The sequence below is a fragment of the Amblyomma mixtum genome, chromosome 8, assembly GCF_055824585.1.
Source record: "Amblyomma mixtum isolate Tamu chromosome 8, ASM5582458v1, whole genome shotgun sequence".
Classification (NCBI taxonomy): Eukaryota; Metazoa; Arthropoda; class Arachnida; order Ixodida; family Ixodidae; genus Amblyomma; species Amblyomma mixtum.
Window position 1 is genome coordinate 19938303 of NC_143019.1, and position 14098 is coordinate 19952400.

The 14098-nt window shown below is 45.7% G+C and overlaps 1 protein-coding gene across 1 annotated transcript in view; it reads left to right on the top strand.

Moving 5' to 3' along the window:
• Positions 1-9130: 9130 nt before the first annotated feature.
• Positions 9131-14098, top strand: part of LOC149331576 (uncharacterized) — a 39155-nt gene continuing 34187 nt past the window's right edge. The window contains exon 1 of the mRNA XM_089557375.1: positions 9131-9143. Coding sequence (XP_089413501.1) covers positions 9131-9143 — 13 coding nt within the window. The remainder of the gene's footprint in view (positions 9144-14098) is intronic.

Here is a 14098-nt window from a genome sequence, read left to right on the forward strand (position 1 = left end):
TTGGTTTTTGCTTTGGATCCTCCAGGCTTCAAATTCTGCGTTAACAATCTGAACTGCTAGTTTATCGGGTGTTTGTATGTCTGTAGCACAGGTGTAGTTGTTCATAATCACCATGAGTGAGCAAAGCCAATATTTAAAAGCAGTGACCGTGGACCTGACGGGGTTGTTGAGGACAAACCTGTTGTTCTTGCGCGATGAGTTAGGAGTGGATGTGGAGGAAAAAGCGAAAGTTTCGGATATTGTTCAAGCAATCCAAAATTTAGAAAAAGAGGAACAGGATGATTTTGAAATTACTTGGGATAATATGCACAAGTGGGCAAAAGAACAGGAGCATAAAAGAGCTGAGGAAACGGAAAGAGAGGAACTTGAGGCACAGCTACAGCACCGTGTGGAGAAACTAGCTGCGGAGGTAAAAGAGCTTAAACTCCAGGCTGAGAAAAGGCGGCTTGCAAAGCTCAACGGGCTTAATGAGAACGAAGTAGCAATGAGCGACGCTATCTTCGTTCAGACAGGGCCCTCAACGTTCCAGTCCATCGCCGAGTTGGAGAGTCGTGACGCCGTAAGACAGGATTGCGAAATGGCGCACAATCGGCATGGATGGTACACGACAAAGCGCGGCCAAAGTAGAGGGGCTAGAGAGACCGTCTCAGAGTTAGCTAGGTGTAACTCCGCCAGAGCTCATTCAGAAAACGTGCGGAAACGGCACGGATGGCGTCGGACAAAGCCGAGCCAAGAGATACTTTCCCATTGACTCTCCCGTTTGTTCTAACGATTGTAAAAATGTAAATAAACACACTCGTAATCTTTCTCCCACCACGAAACTCATTGACTCAACGGCACTCCTGTCCTGGTGGTGGGAACGGGCGTCGACTTGACCGCGGTTCCGCCAAGCAGCAGCAGCAACTAGCAGCGACTCCGAACCCCCATATCCAATAGCAATTCTCCATCTCCCAGGCCCGCTTGCCGGGGGCGAGGATAAACGTCTTTCATATTGGAAATAGAAGCTCTTCAATCAATCAGTCAACTGAGGAAAGGAATGAAGGAGTGAATGAAAGAAGCAAAACGAAAGGAAGAAAAATGCGCCAAATGGAGGAGAAGGAAAAAGGTTATTGATTATATACGTCTTCTTGAGTGGAGCCCTCAGACCAGGACTCCATGAGTCACCGCAATCATGCAGGCCCGCTCATGTAGGTCCCTCGGCCGTCAGGTGTAGATACAGGCCCAGTACTCTATGGAAGGTTCTGCCGTAATTTAGACCCCATGGGGTTCTTCATCGTGAACTGACAGCGCAGATTTTCCGTTTAGCCTGCACCGAAACGCGGCCACTGCAGCATGGGTTATCCATATATTCATAATTCTTGAGCTTCTCCTTGCTGCAACGGATTTTCAACACCTGGCATTTCCTTGGAGTATGCGGACGTGCAGTTCAAGGCAATGTGAGGTGTCCATGGCCCTCTTGCGCTGCAGAATACCGCGGCTAAATCTTTATTTACGTCGATCGAGGGTTATCTACGATTAACCTCTGTGAGTCTTGTGGCGAAATGATGATGATGATGTCCTCAGGCGAAATTGAGCCCGTAGACAACTTTTTCCTCTTCTGCCAGCGGTTCGCTGCTCTCCGTAAAATTTACTTGGAAAATTTGCCCCTCTCTCCTTCGCGGCAAGCGCCAAGGATACGCCCTGAAACAATTGTGCGATTATATTCACGACTATATAACTCCGTCAGGTAGATTCCTCTGCTAGAATTAAGAATGACAATTCACTGCTTTTTCTTTTCCGTTTTTTTGCCAATTTTTTTGTACAAATTCTATTCTAAGACACAGAATTAGCCAAATACTCTACTCTCTGTGCACGAGTGCGTTTGTATCCGCTATGCACCCTGGCCAATCCGCCACCGTAGGTATGCGTCATTAAGCTTGAGATCATCATCATCATTATTTTTCCAGCGCGAACAGCTCGCGAAGCTCGAGCACTCAACGACCGTTGCTCGCACCGACCGGTGCTCTTCCCTCTGAGGTCCCGCTGCCCCTGCTGCCCACCATACCTGCCCTCGGAGTCCTCCCGTATGCCTGCTGGTACTTGCCCGAGCACTGTCTGTGTGCGAAGTACCGTCAACTGTCGAGCCACCCTGAGGAGACACCAGGCGTCACGTGTCTCTGTTTTCTCCTCGCAGGACCCTACCGGTTCCCAACCAGCGTGACAGCTGCTCAAGGCCGAGGCCTGTCCCATACCCTGAAGGCCACCGACTGAGGCACCAGGTGGGATAGCATGCGTATCCCGAGCAGTCGCCTGTTCATCGGCTGTGCTTTCGGCTACAAGCCATTATTTCCCGAAGCACACTCTGACTGTAGCATGGGCGCTGCTCTGTCGGCAACTGTCACATCGTACAGTTCTTGAAGCTCATGCTGTCAGGCCCTTGTCGTCCCTGCCAGCTCTATGCTCCCATAGTGCTAATCTTTCAGCGAATTTAGACGCTCTTGCCAGCACACGCCGCTAACACATTTTAATGGGCAGTTGTTTCTTCGTATTGAAAGCGCCAACATCGCTATCAACAAGCTCAAGTGATTCGATCTTTAGCGCTACTATCATATCCGCTCGCGTCGTTCCGACTTTAGTGCTTACAGAAACGTGGCTGCATTCACAGGTTCAAGATCACGAACTTTTTCAGACCGCTCATCGTTTTTCACTCTATCGTTGTGACCGAACAATGCGACAGGGAGGCGGCGTGCTCTTAGCCATTTCGAAAGATCTTGCATCCCAGTGTATTCATGTATCTACTGACTTAGAAATGGTTTGGGCCATCGTTGAACTAAACCACCAGAAGATAATCATTGGTGTTTGTTACCGCCCCCCAAACCATTCATCTAACTTCGTAAATGAGGTACATGATATCATTAACATCGTTACATGCCGTTATCCCACGTTACCTTTATTTCTGTTTGGCGATTTTAACCTACCAAATATAGTATGGAACACTGGATCTCCAACCTTACAGCCTTTTTCTTCATTAGCCAATGAGTTCTTAGAAATGTGCTCTGTTTTTTCGTTTTCACAACTTGTTACGCAGCCTACAAGAATTATGGAATCTGTCGCAAACACACTGGACCTTGTATTAACAGCGCAACCTGATCTTGTTTCCGACATCACGTACTTACCCGGCTTGAGCGACCATTCGGCCCTTTCATTCAACTTGAATATCTTGCGACCAAAAACCGTTAAAAAATTCAAACCGTTTCGAAATTATGCAAAAGCTAATTTTGAAGCCATTAATACTGAATTATCAGTCTTCCTTGACGTCTTTCTACAAGACTTCGACTGCCGTAGTGTTCAGTCTAACTGGAATATGTTTTCTTCCAAAATTGCTGAATTAACAAACAAATACATCCCACTTCGCACCCTTGTCTGTAACCATAACGCTCCATGGTACAGCACCTGTCTCAAGCGCTTGTCTAATAAAAAAAAGCGTCTCTACAAATCTGCGAAAGGTTCTTTTAGCATAACACGGTGGACTAAATACAAACTGGCAGCCCATGAGTATTTAACCGCGCTTAAACAAGCAAAGAATAACTTTCTTCATAATACCCTGCCATCAATGCTTAAAACCGACATAAAAAATTCTGGCGTGTGATTAACCCCAAAGCGGATGACATGATAACGTTGATTGACAGCTCTTCCAATGTTATTCCAGCTAACGAATGTGCGTCTGTACTTAACGAAGTTTTCCTGCGCAACTTTTCTTCAACTACCAATATTACTCCCCAATCTACGCACAACAATGTTTATCCAGCAATGTTTCCCATAACCATTGAAGCAGAAGGCATCGAATCAATAATTTCATCTCTAAAACCATCTTCCGCTCCTGGGCACGATTTAATCAACGCGAAGTTTTTGAAAAACACGAGCTGTTATTCTTCCATTTTTCTAACAAAGATATTCCAGCAGTCGCTCGAAAAAAGTTCTTTGCCGGCTGAATGGAAGGTAGGGAAGGTGATCCCACTCCATAAATCAGGTGACAAGCATTGTCCTTTTAACTACCGGCCTATCTCGCTCACTTGCATCCCATGTAAAATTCTAGAACATGTCCTTGCCTCAAATCTAGCTAGCTTTCTCGAATCTAATTCATTTTTCTCACCATCGCAACATGGCTTCCGCAAGACTTATTCATGTGAAACACAACTAGTATCATTCACGCATCAGCTAAACGTCATCCTTGACCGCTGTTCACTTGCCGACTGTATATTTTTAGATTTCTGGAAAGCATTTGATAAAGTATGCCATAACCTTCTAATGTTTAAGTTACATCAACTTAACATTGATCCTAAACTGCTTGCTTGGATCGAATGCTTTCTTTTTAACCGCTCGCAATTTGTTTCTGCTAATGACTCAACCTCGCAGCCAAGTAAAGTACAGTCCGGCGTACCTCAAGGGTCGGTACTTGGTCCTCTACTTTTTTTAATTTACATTAATGATCTACCCTCTTGTGTTTCCTCTAACATTCATTTATTCGCAGATGATTGCGTCATCTACAGGGAAATAATTTGCGACGATGACATATCTTCTCTTCAATCAGACCTTAACGCTATCTGTATTTGGTGCCAATCATGGTCAATGGAATTAAACATCAAAAAATGTAAATTTCTGCGTGTATCAAGAACATCCGGCCAGCTACCTTCCTATCACCTTAATAATGTCCCTCTAGATCCTGTTTCTTCTTACAAATATCTTGGTATCCATATTACTAGCAACCTAACTTGGTCCATTCACACTTCTTACGTAATTAATAATGCTAATCGCATGCTGGGATATCTAAAACGTAATTTCTCTAAGGCACCTTCTTCCCTAAAACTACTTCTATATAAGACACTGGTCCGCTCAAAGCTAGAGTATGCTGCAGCAGTGTGGGATCCCTTTCAACAAAACCTAATTCACTCATTAGAAATGGTCCAGAATAATTCTGCTCGTTTTATTGTACGTAATTATAACCGAACTGCCAGCATCTCTGCAATGAAATTAAATCTCAGCCTGCCATCTTTAGCATCTCGCCGTAAAGCCCTTAGACTCTCACTTTTTCACAAGATATTTTATCATCCTTCACTTTGCCACGAACTGATCTCCCCTCCCCAATACATTTCATCAAGGCTAGATCACAATAACAAAGTCGGAATTCCATTTTGCAAAACCAATGCCATGTTTCAGTCATTTCTTCCGCGCACAGCTGCTGAGTGGAATCACCTTCCTGCATCTACCGCTACCATTACTGACAACCAACGCTTCAAAACAGCATTAGAAAACTTTGTATAAGTAGGAGCATCATCTTTTTTTTTTTCATTCTATATTCTTGTTGTTTTTTGTACGAGCGTTTTGTTTGTTTGTTTTTCACTGTATTGCTGCGCTGTATTTTGTGTATTATATACTATTAACCAGCACACCAAGAACCCAACAGCTAATAATGTATAACTAGGAGCAATCATTTTTGAAAAACTGTAGCGCTCGAGACGAGGACACAACGAAGACGACAACACATGCGACAACACAAGCGCATGTGTTGTCGTCTTCGTTGTGTCCTCGTCTCGAGCGCTACAGTTTTTCATCATGAGCAACCAACTCGCCCAAACATCCACCCTGATCAATCATTTTTGTATTACTAATTAGTTTGCTGCACTGTACATTTTTTTCTTAAATTTTTGTAACCACTCCCCTCTATAATGCCTCTGGCCCTGAGGGTACACGAAATAAATAAATAAATAAATCAGCACCGAACCTCAGACGCAGCGTGCATGTTCGCTACTCACATTTAGGCACTGGCAATCTCTTATTGAGGTAGGGGACACGGAATAAATTATTTGGCGATCACCAATTCGTTGTAATGCGGATAGTGCGCGTTAGCAGGTTTTCAGTCGTTTTGCGAGGACCTTGCCTTATTTCGCGGGCCGCTCATACTTCTCGCGCCCACTGTTCGGGGCTCGCACACACCTCACATTCGGCCTCGGTCCATTGCTTCTGCTGCAAAAATTCGCTGTGGCTTAGCTTGGTTAAGCCCGGTAATTGCGAAAGCAATATCCGTACCTACGCCATGGTACAGCTGGTAGTGTAGCTGGTGGTGGTGCTTGTGGTTAGACTTGTGGTGATGCATCGGTTATACTATCCAATCCAAACCAATCCAATCCAATGCAATCCCATCCAATCCAATCCTTTCCAATGCAATCCAATCCAATTCAATCCACTCCACTCCAATCCACTGCAATCCAATCCACTCCTATCCAATCCAATCCAATCCAAACTAATCCAATGTAATCTACTCTAATCTAATGTAATCTAATGTAATCTAATCTAATCTGATCTAATTCAATATAATGCAATCAAGTTAAATGAAGGTCAATGGTGGTCACCGCCGCGGCACGGCAAAGGCGTGAAAGTGCAGGTAGTATTGCTTTGGAGGTCACCGCCGCGGCACGATGGTGGTCACCGCCGTCGCACGGCAAAGGCGTGAAAGTGCAAGTAGTATTGCTTTCGCAATAAAACGGCGGTCCCTGCTACGCTTGCGAGCCAGCGGCCACTCGTTTACGCGTCCTGTCCTTCGCCCGGGCTTTTGTACGAAGTTCCTCCTCAACGCGACTCTTGAGCTTCATCCACGCATGGCATCTGAGACAAGGAAGACCCGCCTCCTGGTCTCTTCTTGATACTGCACTGACATTTTGAGACCAATGCGATGGATTGTCGCGAGGGGATAGTAGCGCTGTACTTAAGCTTCGGTTTTCTCAATCAAAAACATTTGGAAGAGCAGCATTCGTCCTGTGGTATGTGTGTCTATTTCGTCCGCGTTTTTTCATGCTGCTGCGTTTTTTTTTCAAGATGGTTTATGGAGGTTTAACGTCCCAAAGCGACTCAGGCTATGAGGGACGCCGTTGTGGAGGGCTCCGGAAATTTAGACCATCTGGGGTTATTTAACGTGCACTAATATCGCAGAGTCCACGGGCCTTTCAATTTTCGCCTCCATCGAAATTCAGCCGCCGCGGCCGGGATCGAACCCGCGTCTTTTTGGTCAGCAGCCGAGCGTCGTAACCACTGAGCTACCGCGGCGGCGCATCGCTTTCCATATAGTTACATTTCGCTAGGCAATAGTTTCAACAAGGCTGACGACTGAGCGAGTTGGCACTGATTCATCTTAAAACCAGCCGGAAAACACAACACAAAAGAAGAGAATAGAACAAGGTGAGGCTGGACTAACAACTGAAATTTTAATGAAGGAAGGCGGTAAAAAAAAGACTCGCAAAGAGATGCGCTCGCACAAAACCCCATAGCAGTGAAAGGAGGAAACAACAACCTAAAGCCATTGGCGTGCCAGTTCATCATCTAAAAAGACGAATTCCTTACGGTGAAAGCTCACGGAGGGCTTAGCCACACACGTGTCGTTTTCCTTACTATTGTAGCAAGCCTCTACTAACTCCCTACAGATTTGTTTTATCATTTTCATAAACCACTGATGTGTCGCGGAAATCAGGCGTACAATGAGACAGGTCGTCCTCAGATTTGCATTTACGAGATTGAACGTGCAATACCAGATTAGATTGCAATGATTTCTCAGAGGAAGTATGCGTCGGTAATGGCTTTACTCCTGGACACTTTCCGGGATAGCTACAAGCAAGCTGGGGTCTGTTGCTGGTCGCGGAGGTTTTCGCTACGATAACTCCGACCCAGGTTTATGCCAAACTATCATGAAAAAATGTTGAAAAGAATCTACGCGGGAATGTTTTCCAGCGCGTTATTGCTACTAGGGGCGCCCAAAACCACTCCGGTGCCTCTCGCTCCGGCGTTCTCCATAGTCCAAAGTGCATAGCAATGCAGTGTGGTTAACATTGAATAAGTAGTGCTGTTCTTACAGGTCTAGACCACATCAGCTGTGCGTCAGGCTCATGTTGTGATTTATTGTGTTCCTGTGTCAATGACTTCAGAACATCGTCCCATTGCTTTTTATGCTTCTAGGTTTAACACAAAGGAGCGTCCTTGGAAAGCACTCCGGAGGCGCCAGACCTCGCATCGAAAAGTGACATCTTTGCTGACGACTTTTTCTTGATTAGCAAGACCACCTAGACTTGCCTAACCATGGGTAAGCACCGGTGCCCTTGTCTTATTTCTGCTGTTTTAGCATCCTACATAACCTTCATATTTTTATTTGAAGTTCATAACAAAGCTCTTCACAAAGTTAACACTGCTTATATTTGTCACTTCTTTTCCAGGTGAAGAATCAAGTAAGTACTGCAGTTCATATCTGAGCGGGGTTGAAAAGTTGTCAGAGCCAAAAATCAGCGAAGCGCTTGAGGTTGTGACGTCATACTCAGTGACTGGACTACAAACGTGGGCCAGAAAAAAACCGTGCTCAATTGTGGCCTCCCGCCACACGGACTCTTACTGAGAACGCTGCAGAAATCGTACAGGCGCTAAGGCGCATCTGCCCAGCCGATAGTGTTGGAGGATGCAACCAGCGCCTTCCACTCACGCAGAGCGCGGCGAATCGAGAGACAGGAGAGGGCGCTGACGTAGCTGCTAGAGGCTTGGAAATAGGACAGGAGATATAACAGCACCACTCCAAGTACTGATGATGCTCAATGTCCCCCTTACGTTAGGCTACCTTAGGGTTTTCATGAGGGCATCCCGGAAGTAAAGATCCCAAACATTTTAGTTGTTTTAGTTGAAGCCTCTCTATCTAACGGTATCTGCAGCGCAGCGGTGCCACCGAGGGAGATGGCGGGATCCCTATCTGCCAAGCCTAGTCGATACGGATGGAAGGATTGAGAGTGATAATAAGAGCGTCCCCTTTGAATGTTCTTGCCTTGTTTTATTTGAACTGTCCTGGCTGCCGTTAGCTATTTAAGAAGTCTATCTTGGTTCTTAAGTGCTCGCTACGTCGTTTAAGGCTTTGGAAAGGAGTAAACGTAATTTCATACGTTTGCGCCCAATAGTTAATGCACCAACTTACGTCTTTGGCTGTAATCACTGCTATAGCTCCATTCGCAGATGATAATGCTCCTTATATGTCAGCTAGGGGTACACGGTATTTGGGATGTCGACATTTGTTTTAAATGAATTACATTGTTGTTAATGAGAGCGCCATGTTTCCTTTCTAGCCGCCATGTCGACGATCGGTAAGTACTGCCACCCTTAGCGCATCAGTGGTGGAAATTGGGTGCCAAGGCTTCGCATTGTGCACTCGTGCACTCGCTTCCCGAGCCGCAAGTAGCTACAATGCAGTTTAACAATCTTTTGGGCTTGTGTTTGCGAAAAGAGACTGGAAATGCAAAAACAGCTCTCATGCTCAATCCATGTGGCTAATCCGTGTGTTTCGGACATGTTGGAGGAAAGGTACTGCGCCATGCGGCCTAAAATAGTTCGGTGTAGAGAATAACAGCCAATTAGAGCTGGGCGGCAGTGACTCGAAGCACGCACTGTATACAGTCCGGCAGAATATCAGGTTGAACACTGCGGGCATGGGGCACATTCATTCCTTGTCGCATGTTGTGGCAGCCAGTCGGCGTGTTCTCTTTTGAATTGTTGTCCGATAAGAAGCCGCACAATTAGGAGGCCAGTTTCTATCGCGGGCAGTAGCTCCTGCTCGATCGTTAAGCACCGCATTGCGCATGAAATGTTAACGATTATGTTCCAAATTTATTTATGTTTAGTCTTTCTGCGGTATGCACTGTTGGGAGGCGACAGAGAAGAACGGCGAGGGGCTCAAGTGTGTCATTTTCGAGGAGATGGGCCAGTACATATTGTAATGTCACACTAAACGACGATAAGCAAGGTAATACACGGCGATGCATATCCGAGGTGGACACGAAAAACAAAGAAGCCACAGTAGTCCGGTTCGGTCTAACTGGTGACCTGTCGCACTCACTGCTGGTCGCCGAACACAACCATTCAACTTCGAAGATAAAGTTGGCAGTAGTCAGTGCAGTGGTCAATACGTTTCCAATAATGAGCCAATATTGCCTATGCTGCTTGGGTCGTTTTCCAGCACTAGGCACCACACACAAGGTATAGGCCCGGTGGTAGCCTTAACTGGCTTGTTGAACACGTGTGCATAATCAACGTCTGCAGCAAGCAGTTAAGCCACAGCCGCACCTCTTGATCGCTATCGCAACAGCGCGCAAGGCGACCACGGTGGAACCGTGCCCTTGGGAACAAGGACTACAATCTCCTAACACAAGCAACATTGTTTGCTGAAACAATACCGCCGGCTGCCAGCAGCCGAGGAAAAGTTGGGAAGGGCTACACTAGGGTCAATGACGTGTAAGCACATCTTAAAATTTCGCCGGGGACGCCGATGCTTCGAGAACGGACGCAACGAGCTCGACAGATCCGTTCCTACGAGGCCACGCTCCGCTAACGGAGAGTGGATTCGAGCTGCCGTTCGCGCGCTTCCAGTTACCTGAATCCAAGATAAATTATTACCGATCCGGGGTGCCCGCGGAGAACTTTCAATTTACCAGAAGGAGGAGGCGAAGGAGGAAACTTAAGGACAGCACTAAGGTCCAGTGTAAAAACTCTCCTACTCCGCTAAGTCCTGTTGACCATCTGGCGAGCCAGAGTGAAGCCTTACACCCCAACAAGGCCGATGAGGAGTAAGCGAAATAAGGAGAGATAATGGCGGTGTTGCATGAGTACAGAATGTGTTCTATGTCTGCCCGCAGCAAAACGCCATCCGTGGCGCTGGTGTCGCTGCGACGCGAGCGCCCTCCCCTGTTAGTTAAAGTAACACAACTGAGAAGAGTGCGTTGCGGGGGAGCTAACCACAGTTGGAGTGCATTGCGGGAAAGCGAAAAACGGAAAAGGGGGGGGGGGGGGGGGGGGGCGAGTGCACCCCTTCAAAGTGGAAATAGCAGAGCATTAGAGAGATTAGGTGAGCTAGAACTTTGCGATGGGCGTGTGTTAGGGTACAATTGTGCGGTTTTCGCTGCTGTTCTGGTAGTTTTCAGCTATATGCTCTTTTTTCGTTGCGGCGTCTTCCGCCAACGTTGTTTGATAGCGCTTGATGCACCGACTGAGGCGACATCTGTTGACAACTATCCTACCTAAGCAAAAAGGAGGGTTGCGCGAGGAAGCTCAGTTCTTGGGGATGGTCACCTTGTGAGTGCTGTCAGCTCCATCCGAGATTGGTTTTAAGTTTCTGCAAAGTGTTCCGGCATAGACGACATGGTTTCTACTACGAACACAGCACAAACTGGATATCGCCATCGCTCTAATCAAGAACTCTGTTTTTTGGCACCATGCGACAAGACTTTACTGAAGAGCCATGAAAATAACCCCAGGCCGCAGTTTACAAAACGTACACATAAGGTACCCTTTTTTTCACCGGCAGATTTAACCGAGATCTCCCTGGGGTCTTTGGGCTTTCGTTCGGACCTCAGATGTCATGGCGAACAGAAGTCGCAAGGATAGGATTAGGTCATAAAAACCGACCGCTCGCGCAATAGTTGTTGCTATCGATACGCGCGTCGACATTATGGCCTACGAAACACTACCTAGCACATTTGACACCTGCTATGCACCGGGTGGGCCAAGAACAAGTACGTGACCAGTACAAGGCGTTCTTAAGTGCATCGACCATTCGTGAACAAGGCGATAGCCTTCCACGTGCATAAATGAACCGTAAAGAATTTGAGTATTCGTTTTGCTATCTTGCTGTTGCCATAAATCTTGACTCTATTTTTCAGAGAGCAGCCAAATGTCGAGTAAGTACCTAGATTTCAAGACTTTCAGCCCTATAAATACTCTGTAGCTTGTGCGCCAGTTAAGCTCATAATCCCTGCATGGAGCAAGACAACGCTAGAAGAGTGGCAGTTTAAACCCGAGCCTAATACTAATGAAAGGGAAGCGGATCGAATGATCCAGGAAATAACGGATAAGTTACTGTTCATTCATCATCAGATATCTTTAGTGCTAAACCCAGACGCTGGATTAACTGAATTCGTTTATGCTGATGAAGCTGGTAGCGATCGTTACTCTCGAATAACTCAATAGCTGCGCGTCCAATATTGCTGTTCCCGTAAGCAATCATAGGAAGTTTTCACTGAGAACTGTGCAATGCTTATCGATAGCGTTTCCCTGAAGACTTTTTGAAAGCCTTTAGTTTCTGTACCTACCTGGGATATACAGGGTGTTTCACCTAAGACTTTCTGCAATTTTTAAAAATAAGCTATTTGAACTAGATGCGCGCTTTTTCTGGCATAGCATTGTCAGTAGTGTAGTACATCATAATGCAGCTAAGCCGTGCTAACTAGCAGGCTTGTTAACCAATATTTAATAGTTAACTTTTAAACTATTACTGTTGGGCTCCTTAATTATTTAGAGGCATGTAGCCCACCGTAAGAAATGTCCATATCCGTTTTTAGAATTTCGAGAACGCAATTATCTTCGGCGCTGTGGCCCAGCAAATTTTGGCTATTTCGACGAGTTAGGTTCACTGGAGAGGTTGCTTTGCCTGCAAGCTTCTCAAACCGCATGTATATTGGCGCGATGTAGCCGAAATTTGTTGGGCCACAGCGCCGAGGATAATCGCGTTCTCGAAATTCTAAAAACGGATATGGACATTACTTACAGTGGGCTGCATGCCTCTCAATAATTAAGGAGCCCAACGGTAATAGTTTAAAAGTTAACTATTAAATATTGGTTAACAAGCCTGCTGTTAGCACGTCTTAGTTGAATTATGATGTACTACACCACTGACAATGCTATGCCAGAAAAAGCGCGCATCTAATTCAAATAGCTTATTTTTAAAAATTGCAGAAAGTCTTAGATGAAACACCCTGTATAGTGTATTAACCACGTTCCTGAATTTGTTAGTCGAATTTTAGTGCTTCAGATTTTTCTACACTTTCCTCGGCTAATCTAATATTTTTTCGCAATATTTATTTTCTACAGCCATCGAAGGAGGAGGAGGAGGGTAAGAATCGACTTTGAATGATATACATCCGAAGTTATTTATTTTTACTGTGCAATCAGGACATTGAAATTTGTTTATTGCAAATAACTATGTGCATTTCATTGAAAAGTACATTTTGTTTTGCCTCAAGCTTTGTATTATCTTTGCACTAGCGCCACGTAAAGGAATGGACATGTAGAAGTAGACAGTAGAGCGCTTTGGTGGTACACTGGGGAGCCTTCGGCCTTCAGAAATGGTGCTCATTTCTCAAGCGGTTTTTCTCTGAAAAGTTATCCTTTGCCGAAAGAAATAAATTTGTTCGGTTTTTTAGTCAAATGGCAGTGAAAATTTATTCTTTGGCGAAGGAAATCAATTTGTTCGGTTTTTTAGTGAAATGGGCAGTGTCTTCGCCTTATGCCACTCTGCGACCGCAATATATAGGACACAAGCTGTTTTCTAGCAGTTTGACGCAAACATTACCAAAATGCACGACGAGTTAGTTGTACAGGATCGAGAATCTGTTGTCTAGCTGCTGCTCGGCAGCCGTTGTCTCCAGTCTTCGCGAACCGTGTCTTCGGCAACAGCAGTAACTGTAGCCTAAGCCTCGGAGGCGGTTTTCTTCTGGTTGACTGTGGGCTAATGTCGCGTTATTCAAAGCAGTCGCCGAAGAAGGTATATCGCTGTCTCTAGAACATTGCGCAGCCGGGAATTATATATAGATTACATATCACTTCCATCCTCATAAATACATTATCTGGGACTGAACACCAAGCGACGACGCAAAACATTTGCGTCGGCACTTGGAGGAAAACTTCTGTGCCGAGGTGGCACCTGAATAACCACAGGTCCAAAATTAAGTGGACAAAATGCAAAGAGTAGGGGCGTGTTTATAATCCAGCATTGTATATATGCCTACGTGCAGGGAGCTCTGCATACGTGTTAGGAGGGCTGGTTATCTATGCGATCCAGCTGAGCTTTGAAGAACAGAAACGCAGAGGAGGGAAAGATGAAGTGGGTCAAGAAGAAGACAGTTTTGTGATATGGTCAGTTCTGCATCATCTGCGCCCACCGTTCCTACTACGTATCTGCAATATTTTTTTTCTTTTCATCGACGCCTTTGTGGTCACCATGCCTGCCAGGCAGTCCGGAAGAACGAGGAACACACAGAAGTAAAACAGG